Here is a 16402-nt window from a genome sequence, read left to right on the forward strand (position 1 = left end):
TTAAAAAAAATTGAAAAGATAAATAACAGAAAAGTGGTGTGTGCATATGTATTCACCCCCTTTGCTATGAAGCCCCTAAATAAGATCTGGTGCAACCAATTACCTTCAGAAGTCACATAATTTGTTAAAGTCCACCTGTGTGCAATCTAAGTGTCACATGATCTCAGTATATATACACCTGTTCTGAAAGGCCCCAGAGTCTGCAACACCACTAAGCAAGGGGCACCACCAAGCAAGCTGCACCATGAAGACCAAGGAGCTCTCCAAACAGGTCAGGGACAAAGTTGTGGAGAAGTACAGATCAGGGTTGGGTTATAAAAAAATATCCGAAACTTTGAACATCCCACGGAGCACCATTAAATCCATTATAAAAAAATTGAAAGAATATGGCACCACAACAAAGATGCCAAGAGAGGGCCACCCACCAAAACTCACGGACCAGGCAAGGAGGGCATTAATCAGAGAGGCAACAAAGAGACCAAAGATAACCCTGAAGGAGCTGTAAAGCTCCACAGCGGAGATTGGAGTATCTGTCCACAGAGTTGGGCTTTACGGAAGTGTGGCCAGAAAAAAAACATTGCTTAAAGAAACAAATAAGCAAACATGTATGGTGTTCACCAAAAGCCATGTGGGAGACTCCCCATACATATGGAAGAAGGTACTCTGGTCAGATGAGACTAAAATTGAGCTTTTTGGCCATCAAGGAAAACGCTATGTCTGTCGCAAACCCAACACATCTCATCACCCCGAGAACACCATCCCCACAGTGAAGCATGGTGGTGGCAGCATCATGCTGTGGGGATGTTTTCATCGGCAGGGACTGGGAAACTGGTCAGAATTGAAGGAATGATGGATGGCGCTAAATACAGGGAAATTCTTGAGGGAAACCTGTTTCAGTCTTCCAGAGATTTGAGACTGAGACGGAGGTTCACCTTCCAGCAGGATAATGACCCTAAGCATACTGCTAAAGGAACACTTGAGTGATTTAAGGGGAAACATTTAAATCTCTTGTAATGGCCTAGTCAAAGCCCAGACCTCAATCCAATTGAGAATCTGTTGTATGACTTAAAGATTGCTGTATAACAGCGGAACCCATCCAACTTGAAGGAGCTGGAGCAGTTTTGCCTTGAAGAATGGGCAAAAATCCCAGTGGCTAGATGTGCCAAGCTACAGACATACCCCAAGATACTTGCAGCTATAATTGCTGCAAAAGGTGGCTCTACAAAGTATCGACTTTGGGGGGGTGAATAGTTATGCATGCTCAAGTTCAGTTTCACAATAAAAAGTTGTTTCCATTCCAGCAGTCAGCAGAGTAATGCAGCTACAGGCTCTCAGCACCCTATTCAGGTGTGACTACTCTCTCTCTCTCTCTCTCTCTCTCTCTCTCTCTCTCTCTCTCTCTCTCTCTCTCTCTCTCTCTCTCTCTCTCTCTCTCTCTCTCTCTCTCTCTCTCTCTCTCTCTGTCTCTCTTTCTCTCTCTCTCTCTCTCACTGTCTCTCTCTCTCTCTCTCTCTCTCTCTGTCTCTCTCTCTCTCTCTCTGTGTCTCTAGCTCTCTCTCTCTCTCTCTCTCTCTCTCTCTCTCTCTCTCTCTCTCTCTCTCTCTCTCTCTCTCTCTCTCTCTCTCTCTCTCTCTTTATTATTATGATTATTTTTACCCTTATTTGACCAGGTAAGTTGACTGAGAACACATTATTATTTACAGCAATGACCTGGGGAATAGTTACAGGAGAGAGGAAGGGGGATGAATGATCCAATTAGAGGCTGGGGATGATTAGGTGGACATGATGATATGAGGGCCAGATTGGGAATTTAGCCAGGACACCAGGGTTAACACCCCTACTCTCTCACATTCAGGGGTTATCTCTACTGTCTCTCTCTTTCCAAATGTTTCAGGCCAGGTCTCCCTTCATTTGGACTACCTGTTTAACACAAAAGTCAGGGTGCTAAATTACCCAGCGATTATTCTTTGCAGCCTTATGTATATAAATTATGAATAATATATGTATTATAGAACAGGGTTTTTTCAGAAGGACACACCGTAGCAAAACGTTTTGCCACAGAAAATGAAATCTGTGGTCTTCGGACACGTTTGGGTAGTACCTCCCTGTTTCACCCTGTTTAAAATGTGTTCTTTCTACTTAACTTGACACATAATTATTTTATATTAATTACATTAAATTTAACATTAAAGATGGAATCTGCAGTAGGGGAAACAGCATGTAAAAAAAAATGTGCAGTACATATTGCTCTCGTCTATTGCGCGTGCAATGTTGACCAAGGGGAAAAAACAGTGTTTGTCATTTGCAGTAACTTCTTTGTTGTTCTAATATCTTAAACGGAAGTGTCTGTTTCACCATTAAGGATTCCAGCTTTAATATCTTCTTTGTTTATTTGTTTATCCTCCAGGGCTCTATGTTCTGTAGCCAGACTTCAGACTCCTACAACCTCTTCCTGACCAGCGCAGTGACAGACGGAGTTAAGCTGTGGGACCTGAGGACATTCAGGTTGGTTGGTCAAACTCTACAGGTTCTTACTCTGTTCTTAACCACTGTTAACCTATTCTCCTCTACTGAATCTCACTGTGGCAACACTCACTCTCAACCACTGCTGACTGTGATGAGGTGATTTCGAAGGAGTCAGGCGCAGGAGGGTAAATCACAGAATAACAGGATTTATTCTGAAACACAGAGTTACGGAGTAATGCGTCAAAACACCCCAGTGTGCAAAACAGGCACACTGGAAAATACAAGGCACACGGGGAAATATCCCGGCGAACACAAAATACACGGAGCTCCACCAAGCTTCTCTTTCCTCCACAATAAACAATCACACACAAAGACAAGGGGGCAGAGGGAACACTTATACAGGTACTGATGAGGGGATATGAAGCAGGTGTGTGTGAACAACAAGACAAAGCCAATGGAATGATGAGATGAGGAGCGGCAGTGGCTAGAAGGCCGGTGACGACGAACGCCGAAGCCTGCCCTGTCACGGATTCTGCTGAGACTGCCCTTCCTTCTGGCTCGGGCAGGCTTCGGCGTTCGTCGTCACCGGAGTACTAGCTGCTGCCGCTCTATGTTATATGTTTCTATGTTCACTTGATTGTTGTCTGTTGTTGCGCACCTGTTCCCCATTATGTTAGTTTGTCTGCCTATTTAACCTGTACACGTCCACTGTTTGGTGTGCGTGTTTATTTTAGTGTCATTATTGTGAGCGGGTTTTGCTCCTCCTTTGTTGTTTTGGAGGATATTCTTTGTATTTCTTTACTACTCAGTAAAGTGATTCTTCATCTCATTCTGTGTCCTGCGCTTGACTCTGGCCTACTGCATTCCACCGACATTCGTGACATGCCCGAACAAGGAGAGGTGGCAGCTTCGGAGGAAGTCGTGACACTGACTCTCATCCTCAACTGACTCACCCTCAACTGGCTCACCCTCAACTGACTCACCCTCAACTGGCTCACCCTCAACTGACTCTCACCCTCAACTGACTCACCCTCAACTGGCTCTAACCCGCAACTGGCTCTAACCCGCAACTGGCTCTAACCCACAACTGGCTCTAACCCGCAACTGGCTCTAACCTGCAACTGGCTCTAACCCGCAACTGGCTCTAACCCGCAACTGGCTCTAACCCGCAACTGGCTCTAACCCGCAACTGGCTCTAACCCGCAACTGGCTCTAACCCGCAACTGGCTCTAACCCGCAACTGACGCTCACTCTGGCACACCGCACCATGGTTGCCCTATTTCTCATGCAGTTGGAATCACTAATCCTTTTCACTCACACACACTTGATTTTTCACATTTTTCAGACTTTGATTACTGATTAACTACACATTGACAGACCAAGAACTTCAAACCAACTGCCATCCGGAACCATTCAAAATCTGCCGGCTATATAAAATAATTACTTTTAAATATTTGATAGCTAAAGCAGAAATTGACTCCACATGTGGCTTAAAAGCATTTTATTTCTTTCCACTTCCTCTGCTACAGGGAGAGAGAGAGAGAGAGAGAGAGAGAGGCGTTTTAACTCCCTGCTCTTGCTAAAACAAACAACGATTGTGCCGCCTTATGCAGTCTCAGTGTGGTGGAAGAAGCTTTGAGGGAGAGCAGCAAAGGAACAACTTGCTTATTGCTTGCTTTTGGCTAAATTGGTAAGAGCGTGGCGCTATCAATGCCAAGATTGTGGGTTCAATTCCTTTAGGCATCACATACAAAAAATGTACAGTATGTACTGTAAGTCGATTTGGAGAAAAGTGTCTGCTAAGTGCTGTATAGTTGCTAAACCCAGGTCTGAGATAAGTGCTGTATAGTTGCTAAACCCAGGTCTGAGATAAGTGCTGTATAGTTGCTAAACCCAGGTCTGAGATAAGTGCTGTATAGTTGCTAAACCCAGGTCTGAGATAAGTGCTGTATAGTTGCTAAACCCAGGTCTGAGATAAGTGCTGTATAGTTGCTAAACCCAGGTCTGAGATAAGTGCTGTATAGTTGCTAAACCCAGGTCTGAGATAAGTGCTGTATAGTTGCTAAACCCAGGTCTGAGATAAGTGCTGTATAGTTGCTAAACCCAGGTCTGAGATAAGTGCTGTATAGTTGCTAAACCCAGGTCTGAGCGACCGTAAAATCGACATTGCATACTAGCACCGGCTCCATTGTCTTTGCCCCATGGTGTATTTTAACCAAGCTGGTCACAGATTAGTTTTTGCTCCTATGGTCATTGTCAACAAGACTGCACAAACAGATCTGGACCAGTCTATATTTGAACTACAGGATATCTGAAAACAATCAGTATTTTCCCTGAATAGTTTGGCTTATGCATTGTTAATAATGAGCCTTAAAGTATTAGCACTAATATTCAACCTAATGCATGACAAAGTTCTCGTTTGGCTGAGTGCCAGCTGGCCTAGGAGTTAATAATGTACTTCAGAGCAGGTGTACTCCTCTTGGTGACCCTTGCATATTCAAAGTATTGGCCAATAAATTAATAAGTAATGTTGTATATTGCTCGATTTTATTAAATATTCTGTGACATGAGTATTTTACCAGACAAAAATGTTTAGCTGCACCTTTAAGGTTACCTTGGTAAGAGGGCCACTCGAGTCATCACTGTGCCTGTGAGAATATCACTAGTAGAGGCCAACGATGTCTCTTTTTGCTAGCAGTGGGAGCATACTCAAACATTGAAAAGCAACCTAGCTTGTGAACAAAACAATGTAAATAGGCAAGAAACACGAGGACTAAGTCTCACTTTAGTAGACTTTCGAGTAAATTTGACCAAATTTTATGCCTGTGCCCTTTGCTTATAAAAACAAATCTTTCAGCACTCACAGCCCCCCAGACAGGCAGTGTTGCTGCGCGAGATGGGATAGCTATTTACATTTACAATTTAGTCATTTAGCAGACGCTCTTATCCAGAGCGACTTACAGTTAGCGAGTGCATACATTTTTCATACTGCTATAACATTAGGATTCAGATTTCTTTGTGCATTACCAGATAAGAAACAAAATGGCAGAAATACTTTGAAAACAGCTACTGCAGCATTTATTTGCTATAAATCACAACTCGCACTTGTTCTCATACTTTATGAAATGCTCACACCTTAGAGCCTGGAGTGTGACCACGTGCCAATGTGGCTGGTGAAAAAACAATTTAATCAATTTTAGAATAAGGCTATAACGTAACAGAATGTGGAAAAAGTCAAGGGGTCTGAATACTTTCCGAATGCACTGTATTTGAGTATTTGAATGACCATTTGTAAAAACCAAATAGTTGACCAAATTGTATTTGAAAGTATTTTCAAATACTTATTTCAAATACTATTTTGAAATATCTGGGTTCAATACATGGGAGTCTATTTGAGTCAGTGTATTTGAGTATTTTCAAATACATTCCAATATTCAACTACTTGTTTTTTCAAATAAAAGTTATCTGAATATTTGTTTTGAAATGTATTGAAAAGTAATTCTACCCAGTACAGCCAGAGGAGGATAGGCCTCCCCTATGACTCTGGCTCCTCTCAAGGTTTCTTCCTTCTAGGGAGTTTTTCCTTGCCACTTTGCCTCTGCTTGCTCTTTGGGATCTTGGCCGGGTTACTATAAAGCACTTTGTGATTGATAAATTGCTTCTCTCAATGAGGATTCCATTCTCTCTTATGAAAGGACTTTCATTCTAGAACACAAAATCCTTCTCAGCAGGATAGGAATGTTCACAATTACATTTGTTGAACACCCCGTGCTTGGGATATAGGTCCCATTTCTATTCAAATACACATACATTATAATTTCATTAAATCTCTAATATTTCAAATGTAAACATTCCAAAGTTGTGGCCTAGCTGTTTAAGCCGCTGCCTCTGGAGCACATGTACGATGTACCGCTGCCAGCATGGGTTCAAATTTGACCCTTCTCCTCTGTCGCTCTCTACCCAATAAACATACAAAATACTTTCAAAAATAAAACATTCCAAAGTTGATTAGTATGGTATCTCCTTGACAAATGAATTTGAACTTGGACTACGTTTTGTACATTTTGTTGTCCACCCTGTTTATAGATATCCATAACCTGCATGTCTGCAGGTTATTGAGGGGTAGGTCTAGACTAGTGTCATTGGCTCTGAGTAAGCCTATCGTATGTGGCTATCAATGCCAAGTGATGTTGAACTCCACTTTGCTTTGGAATTTGAACACATTCTGTGTCTCATTCTTTTGTGTCTGAGCTGAGTGAGGCTGCTTCCATTTTATGTATTTCATCCAGTCCTGGGTTCAAACACTATTTGAAATCTTTCTAAAATACCCTTACCGTTTGGTTTAGTCTGCCTGGAGTGCCAGGTTGGTGGAGTTTGCACTTTTGGGACTATTCTATTGGTTCCATTGCACCAGGTAAGCTCAATCGAGCAATATTTGAAATGATTTCAAATAGTTTTTGAACCCAGTTCTAGTCCAATCCAAGGCCCAGACAGTGTCTATCAAAGCCTGATTCCATTCAGATAAATATTTGTTCCCCGTTTCCAGGTCATGTTCTGGTCAGGGTCTGGTTCTTCGGCCTGTCATAGAGTGGCCCAATCCTGTCTCTCTCTCTGTGTCTGTGTGTGTGATTGTCTCTTAGGGGAAACCACATGGTGGATGTGCTATTGGAATATGTGTGAGGGCTTCATTCATCTCTCTTGTCATTTCCTTCTGTCTCAATCCTCCTTGACGATATTATTGTTCATTGCTCAATATAAGAATCTGTTGGCGGAACACAGTTGACATTTACTTGGTAGAAGTGGTTGGACAAGTTAAGTATAACCTTGATGCTATAGTATGGAAGGCTACACTCCCTTTCACTTTACTCATCAAGATCGTATCTCATTGTTCAGCGACAATGACAAATCTTTGTCTCCCTCCTCCACTCCATTTCACTTGTCTTCTTCTTCCTCTTGAAGATATGTATCAGGTTTGTTCTTCAAAAGTCTGGTTCCTGTCAAGGTTTCTTCCTGTACTCACAACCTATCACCTGACAGACTGTGTATTGAAACAGGTGAGGATATTTTGTTTACCTCTGCCCCTAAGCAGAAGCCTCCAAGGAATGTCTCATTTTGATGATGTCAGACTGTTTAATCATGCAGGTACACGCATGTGACAGGCAGCTGGTCATAACGTTGGCCTGTGTCAGTTCATTAGTTATTAGTGGATATTTCCCTGAGCACTCTAATATTATATTTATAACCAAACTTAGTGATTTTCCATTGTCTCAGGTATTGTGTCCCAAATGGCAACCTATTCCCTATATAGTGCACTACTTTTGACCAGGGCACATAGGGCTCTGGCCAAAAGTAGTGCACTATAAAGGAGATAGGATGCCATTTGGGACACATCCATTGCCTTGCTATGGCCATGTGTTGACATCACGTACCTGAAAGGATTTAGTACCAAAACCCAAAGAGCTCGGAAAAGCTTGTATTTTTTCTCAAGCTTCATTAAAAAATAAAGTGACATAATCTCAGTGAAAAGAAAGCGGAAAGTGAAAATGAAATATTTTGGCCATCAGTCATAACCTTTTCAGACGGATGGAAGGATATTTGCTTGGGGTGTGTCCAAAATGGTGCATAATTCCCTATAGTGCATTACTTCTGACCACAGCCTTATGGGCCCCTTTGGCCCTGGTCAACAGTAGTACACTGCCCTTACAGAAAAATCACATGATTTCACGTGGAAAATCACGAGTTGGAACACTTCACATGTAGTTTCATGTTATCACGTTGCTTTACATGTCACCTGTTACCACATTAACTTAACATAAAATGACGTGATCACATGAAAATGTGTTTTTGTGTTCGCATATGAAATTCATGTTGTTTTTCCATAAGGATGTATAGAGGATAGGGTGCCATTTGGGACGAAGCCTCGCTCTATTTGCTAAGGATTTGTTCTATATAGACATTGGCCTCATTACAAGTGACCTGTAATGTCCCAACCTCATCCAACTCTTTAAACTGCTCCCTAATGGGTCACAAACCAGAATTGAGTATTGTGGCTCAGTAGAGGAGGATCTGTGTGACTGGCGTAGCATTATTTGAGCTTAACATTTACATTTACGGGTATTTCACAAGGGGAAAATAGATATATTTTTAATTGTCCATGTCGGCTCAATGCCTGGCCCTTGTCCGGAGCCAAAAAGTGTACAAAAAATTAATAATATATATGGCAGTAATGGATATTATCTTATGTATACTGAACAAAAATATGAAAGCAACATTAAACAATTTCAAAGGTTTTACTGAGTTACAGTTCATATAAGGAAATGAGTCAATTTAAATAAATAAATTAAGCCCTAATCTATGGATTTCACATGACTGGGAATACAGATATGCATCTGTTGGTCACAGATACCTTAAAAAAATAAAAACCAGTCAGTACACATCAGCCCGACACATCTCCTGCGCACAGAGTTGATCAGGCTGTTGATTGAGGCCTGTGGTATGCTGTCCCACTCCGTGTCAATGGCTGTGCGAAGTTGCTGGATATTGGCGGGAACTGGAAAACGCTGTCATACATCTCGATCCAGAGCATCCCAAAAATGCTCAATAGGTGACATGTCTCGTGAGTATGCAGGCCATGGAAGAACTGGGACATTTTCAGCTTCCAGAATTGTGTACAGATCCTTGTGACATGGGGCTGTGCATTATCATGCTGAAACATGAGGTGATGGTGGCGGATGAATGGCACGACAATGGGCCTCAGGATCTCGTCACAGTATCTCTGTGCATTCAAATTGCCATCGATAAAATGCATTTGTGTTCGTTGTCCGTAGCTTATGCCTGCCCATACCATAACCCCACCGCCACAATGGGGGACTCACAACGTTGACATCAGCAAACCGCTCGCCCACACGACGCCATACACGTGGTCTGCGGTTGTGAGGCCGGTTGGACAAATTCTCTAAAACCACGTCGGCTTATGGTAGAGAAATGAACATTAAATTATCTGGCAACAGCTCTGGTGGACATTCCTGCAGTCAGCATGCCAATTGCACGCTCCCTCAGAACTTGAGACATCTATGACATTGTGTTGTGTTACAAAACCGCGCATTTTAAAGTGGCCTTTTATTGTCCCCAGCACAAGGTGCAACTGTGTAATGATCATGCTGTTTAATCAGCTTCTTGATATGCCACACCTGTCAGGTGGATGGATAATCTTGGCAAAGGAGAAATGCTCACTAATCAAATTTGTGTGCAAAATTTGAGATAAATAAGCTTTTTGTGTGTATGGAATGTTTCTGGGATCTTATATTTCAGCTCATGAAACATGGGACCAACACTTTACATGTTGCGCTTATATTTGTTTTCGGTGTAGTTTCTTGCAATAGCCCTCTTTGACTTTAAAGAATATTTATCTCTAAAGTGTGATTCCTAAAATATGTGTCTGGAGATGACTTGAACTCTGTCAGATTTGTCTAAAATCCTAAATGAATCAGGAATGAGCAGGGTCAGCTATACCATAAGGACCCCTTATTCATGTCCTCGTTATATGTAGTGCAACAAGACCACTCATGGTCTGGAAAGTTCTATACTTTTGATAGTTTTAAACAAACAATATTGGAATTACCATGGTCACAAACATAAACTGTCAACTCCATCTGCCTGATAGAATATGAATTTTGGTTGAAATATATTACATTTAATTAGGTTTTAGAGTCTAAATTGCTACTGGTTGCATACCACTTCAATGATTTTTTTGGATAAAAGCAGACGCAGACGCTTTTATCCAAAGCGACTTACAGTCATGCGTGCATACATTTTTGTGTATGGGTGGTCCCGGGGATCGAACCCTCTACCCTGGTGTTACAAGCGCTGTGCTCTACCAGCTGAGCTACAGAGGACCCAAACGCCAACTTAATTCCGTCAGTGCTGAAAGAGCTGATTGAATGGTTATGTTTTTATTAGGGATTTTCGAGTGAATCATTAATCATATTTTACAGATGTTTCTATTGAACTTTTATTTTTAATGTCAAAATTATTTATGTTTTGAGTATCTGTTGTCAGCTCTGTCGCTGATTGCTAACCCCCTTAAGATCATATTTTTTGTCAATATTCTGGGAAAAAATATTTTAATCACTGCAACATATGCTTAAACAATTGAAGTATTTGCTGTTTAAGACCTAAGGGATACTGTTTGCTTTATAACCCAAAAGAGTCTAAGCCCTGTCTAAGACGGGGGAGCTATATGGAATTTTTTTAAGAAGGTCATACCGAGGATAATTTGGCGATTTTGAATTTTAAGACCCCTTGAAGTATAAATAAAGTACATGTAAAAATAATTTGATGAAAATTCATCCCCCTTGGCGTTTTTCCTATTTTGTTACATTACAACCTGTAATTTAAATTGTTTTTTATTTGGATTTAATGTAATGGACATACACAAAATAGTCCAAATTGGTGAAGTGAAATGAAAAAAAATAAAAAAAATAATAATAATTAATAACGGAAAAGTGGTGCGCGCATATGTATTCACCCCCTTTGCTATTAAGCCCCTAAATAAGATCTGGTGCAACCAATTACCTTCAGAAGTAACATAATTAGTTAAATAAAGTCCACCTGTGTGCAATCTAAGTGTCACATGAGCTGTCACATGATCTCAGTATATATACACCTGTTCTGAAAGGCCCCAGAGTCCTTAAGCAAGGGGCACCACCAAGCAAGCGGCACCATGAAGACCAAGGAGCTCTCCAAACAGGTCAGGGACAAAGTTGTGGAGAAGTACAGATCAGGGTTGGGTTATAAAAAAATATCTGAAACTTTGAACATCCCACATAGCACCATTAAATCCATTATAAAAAAATTGAAAGAATATGGCACCACAACCAACCTGCCAAGAGAGGGCCGCCCACCAAAACACACGGACCAGGCAAGGAGGGCATTAATCAGAGCGGCAACAAAGAGACCAAAGATAACCCTGAAGGAGCTGCAAAGCTCCACAGAGGAGATTGGAGTATCTGTCCACTTTAAGCCGTACACTCCACAGAGCTGGGCTTTACAGAAGAGTGGCCAGAAAAAAGCCATTGCTTAAAGAAAAAATAAGCAAACATGTTTGGTGTTCGCCAAAAGCCATGTGGGAGACTCTGGTCATATGAGACTAAAATTGAGCTTTTTGGCCATCAAGGAAAATGCTATGTCTGGCGCAAACCCAACACCTCTCATCACACCGAGAACACCATTCCCACAGTGAAGCATGGTGGTGGCAGCATCATGCTGTGGGGATGTTATTCATCGGCAGGGACTGGGAAACTGGTCAGAATTGAAGGAATGATGGATGGCGCTAAATACAGGGAAATTCGTGAGGGAAACCTTTTTCAGTCTTCCAGAGATTTGAGACTGGGACGGAGGTTGACCTTCCAGCAGGACATTGACCCTAAGCGTACTGCTAAAGCAACACTCGAGTGGTTTAAGGGGAAACATTTAAATGTCTTGGAATGGCCTAGTCAAAGCCCAGACCTCAATACAATTGAGAATCTGTGGTATGACTTAAAGATTGCTGTACACCAGTGGAACCCATCCAACTTGAAGGAGCTGGAGCAGTTTTGCCTTGAAGAATGGGCAAAAATCCCAGTGGCTAGATGTGCCAATCTTATAGAGACATATCCCAAGAGACTTGCAGCTGTAATTGCTGCAAAAGGTGGCTCTACAAAGTATTGACTTTGGGGGGGTGAATAGTTATGCACGCTCAAGTTTTCTGTTTTTTTGTCTTATTTCTTGTTTGTTTTATAATAAAATGTATTTTGCATCTTCAAAGTGGTAGGCATGTTGTGTAAATTAAATGATACAAACCCCCAACAAATCATTTTAATTCCAGGTTGTAAGGCAACAAAATAGAAAAATGCCAAGGGGGGTGAATACTTTCGCAAGCCACTGTATCTGAGAGATATAAGAAAGATCAGGAAACATTTGTAAAACTATTTTTTTTTTGGACAGATATTAAACATTTTATTTTTGCCATTAAATAGTCTCCATATATACAGTTGGAAGTCGGAAGTTTACATACACATTAGCCAAATACATTTAAACTCAGTTTTTCACAATTCTTGACATTTACTCCTAGTAAAAATTCCCTGTCTTAGGTCAGTTAGGATCACCACTTTATTTTAAGAATGTGAAATGTCAGAATAATAGTAGAGAGAATGATTTATTTCAGCTTTTATTTCTTTCATCACATTCCCAGTGGGTCAGAAGTTTACATACACTCAATTAGTATTTGGTAGCATTGCCTTTAAATTGTTTAACTTGGGTCAAACGTTTCAGGTAGCCTTCCACAAGCTTCCCACAATAAGTTGGGTGAATTTTGGCTCATTCCTCCTGACAGACCTGGTGTAACTGAGTCAGGTTTTGTAGGCCTCCTGGCTCGCACACGCTTTTTCAGTTCTGCCCACACATTTTCTATAGGATTGAGGTCAGGGCTTTGTGATGGCCACTCCAATACCTTGACTTTGTTGTCCTTAAGCCATTTTGCCTCAACTTTGGAAGTATGCTTGGGGTCATTGTTCATTTGGAAGACCCATTTGCGACCAAGCTTTAACTTCCTGACTGATGTCTTGAGATGTTGCTTCAATATATCCACGTAATTTTCCTTCCTCATGATGCCATCTGTTTTGTGAATTGCACCAGTCCCTTCTGCAGCAAAGCACCCCCACAGCATGTTGCTGCCACCCCCGGGCTTCACGGTTGGGATGGTGTTCTTCGGCTTGCAACCATCCCCCTTTTTACTCCAAACATAACGATGGTCATTATGGCCAAACAGTTCTGTTTCTGTTTCATCAGACCAGAGGACATTTCTCCAAAAAGTACAATCTATGTCCCCATGTGCAGTTGCAAACCGTAGTCTGGGTTTTTTATGGCTGTTTTGGAGCAGTGGCTTCTTCCTTGCTGAGCAGCCTTTCAGGTTATGTCGATATAGGACTCGTCTTACTGTGGATATAGAAACGTTTGTACCTGTTTCCTCCAGCATCTTCACAAGGTCCTTTGCTGTTGTTCTGGGATTGATTTGCACTTTTCGCACCAAAGTAGGTTCATCTCTAGGAGACAGAACGCGTCTCCTTCCTGAGCGGTATGACGGCTGCGTGGTCCCATGGTGTTTATACTTGCGTACTATTGTTTGTACAGATGAACGTGGTATCTTCAGGCGTTTGGAAATTGCTCCCAAGGATGAACCAGACTTGTGGAGGTCTACACATTTTATTTCTGAGGTCTTTGCTGATTTCTTTTCATTTTCCCATGATGTCAAGCAAAGAGGCACTGAATTTGAAGGTAGGCCTTGAAATACATCCACAGGTACACCTCCAATTGACTCAAATGATGTCAATTAGCCTATCAGAAGCTTCAAAGCCATGACATAATTTTCTGGAATTTTCCAAGCTGTTTTAAAAGCACAGTCAACTTAGTGTATGTAAACTTCTGACCCACTGGAATTGTGATACAGTGAATTATAAGTGAAATAATCTGTCTGTAAACAATTGTTGGAAAAATTACTTGTGTCAAGCACAAAGTAGATTTCCTAACCGACTTGCCAAAACTATAGTTTGTCAACAAGAAATGTGTGGAGTGGTTGAAAAACGAGTGGGGGGTGGGGGGGGTTGACTGACTCAATGGGTCAATGAATTCAACACAATACATTTACATTTTAGTCATTTAGCAGACGCTCTTACCACGTGCGATTTACAGGCGCAATTAGGGTTAAGTGCCTTGCTCAAGGTCATGCGCTTAACCGCTACCACTACTATGGAAAATGACTGGTCGTCCGTTTTCAGTGGTGGAAAAGTACCCAATTGTCATACTTAAAAAATAATAATATGTTTATTATTTTCCAATAAAAAATACATTAAAAAAAGACAGAAATACAAACATTGACATTCATTGTACTGTTGAATGGGATGGCAAATTTAGAGGACAAAACAAAACTTAACTCACACATTCAAAAATAAATAAACAAAATAAAGAATTCCTATTAGGTGGTAGATATTATAAGAAGACAGCATATAATCATTACAAGCAGTGTAGTTAAGGCAAAAATAAATATTGATTTATCCAGTATTGGCTGCCATATTTTGTAAAACATTGGACTTCTATTGGAGGTATTGTATCAAATTTTTTCCATATGCATTACATTCCCTAAATCCCATAACCACATTTCAAAGGTAGGTACAGTCTCCAATTTCCCAATTGTCATACTCAAGTAAAAGTGAAAGTCTTGAGTAAACATATATGGTTTTAAATATACTTAAGTATCAAAAGAAAATGTAATTGCTAAAATATACTTAAGTATCAAAAGTAAAAGTACGAATAATAAAACATTCCTTATAATAAGCAAACCAAACGGCACAATTGTCTTGTTTTTTTGATTTACGGTTAGCCTGGGGCACACTCCAACACTCAGACATTATTTACAAACAAAGCATTTGTGTTTACTGAGTCTTCCAGATCAGAGGCAGTAGGGATGACCAGGGATGTTCTCTTGATAAGTGTTTGAATTGAACCATTTTCTGTCCTGCTAAGCATTCAAAATGTAACAAGTACTTTTGGGTGTCAGGGAAAATGTATGGAGTAAAAAGTACATTATTTTCTTTAGGAATGTAGTGAAGTAAAAGTAAAAATTTTCAAAAATATAAATAGTAAAGTAAAGTACAGATACCCCAAAAATCTACTTAAGTAGTACTTTAAAGTATTCTTACTTTAGTACTTTACACCAGTGTCCGTTCTAAACAAAATGGTTGCAATGCAGGATGGATAACGTTCTTGTCACTTGCAAGCTATCTAGCTAGCCAACTTCAGCAAACTCCGTCACACACTAGCCAGCATCCCACTGTTATTCTTCTAATATAGCCTGAACAGGAGTCAGAGGAGAGCTAGGCTCCACTGGTAGGAGTCCAACTAGGGACAGTTTCCTGGACACAGATTAAGTCTAGTCTGGACTCAAAACCTAGTTCAATGGAGATTCTCCATTGAGCATAGTTTTTAGTCCAGGACTAGGCTAAATCTGTGTCCAGGAAATCAGCTCATATTGTTACACAGCTCTGTTATTCATTTTGCTGGTTCTGCTCTTCTCCAAATATGTTAATATTGTTTTTCCAAAAAATGAAATGTTTGCAATCATCTTCCTAACGCTCCCAGGGTTGATGACACAGGGTGGCCAGGCACACACACACGCACCCACCCACCCACCAGGCAGTCTGTTGCACCAAGCAGTCTGTTGTTTGGTTCTGGTCCACTGATTGAAATATGAGGGCTTTTTTAAATATAATTGTTTATCCTAATCTTAGTTTATGGTAATCTTTTATTCTAATGAGAACCAGGCAGGCCCAACCTGGATTGTGAAGAGAAAATGAACAAAAGGCACAATATTAACATTGCTGGGTTCAAATACTGTTTGAAATAATGTGAAATACTTCAGCTGGGCTTGATTGAGCTTGTGTGTTTCAATGGAACCAATATATTTTTTTCTCCAAAAGTGCAAACCCTGCCCACCGTTGTACTGTACTCCAGGAAGGTTGAAGCTGAACGCTGAACTTATTTTAAGAGATTTCAAATAGTATTTGAGCCCAGGTCTGAAAGTGAACTTTGCTGAATCCAAGTATCCTAAGTACTAAGTTCTTAGTAATGTTGCCTGGCAGGCGAAGTAGGAACATTAAGGGGAATAAAAATAAAAAAAACGAATAAAAAGAACGCAGGCAGTAAAGAAGCAGGTGGTCGGTTTGGAAAGGATAAACACATGCATGCACACACACACACCCAAGGTGTTTGGTTCTCACACACAGGATGAGAGCATTTGAATTAGCGTTCCTTTTTATTCTGACCTTTACATTAATAGATCCTCTGCGTCCCAAATGGCACCCTGTTCCCTATATAGTGCACTACTTTTGACCAGAGTAGTGCA

At 40.8% G+C, this 16402-nt stretch overlaps 1 protein-coding gene across 2 annotated transcripts in view; it reads left to right on the plus strand.

Annotated features, from left to right (window-relative positions):
• wdr27 (WD repeat domain 27) overlaps positions 1-16402 on the plus strand; it is a 150635-nt gene that overhangs the window by 42275 nt on the left and 91958 nt on the right. For both annotated transcript variants that reach the window (XM_041849899.1, XM_041849901.2), the window contains exon 22: positions 2408-2505. In XM_041849899.1, coding sequence (XP_041705833.1) covers positions 2408-2505 — 98 coding nt within the window. The remainder of the gene's footprint in view (positions 1-2407; positions 2506-16402) is intronic.

The sequence above is a fragment of the Coregonus clupeaformis genome, chromosome 31, assembly GCF_020615455.1.
Source record: "Coregonus clupeaformis isolate EN_2021a chromosome 31, ASM2061545v1, whole genome shotgun sequence".
In the NCBI taxonomy this organism is placed as follows: Eukaryota; Metazoa; Chordata; class Actinopteri; order Salmoniformes; family Salmonidae; genus Coregonus; species Coregonus clupeaformis.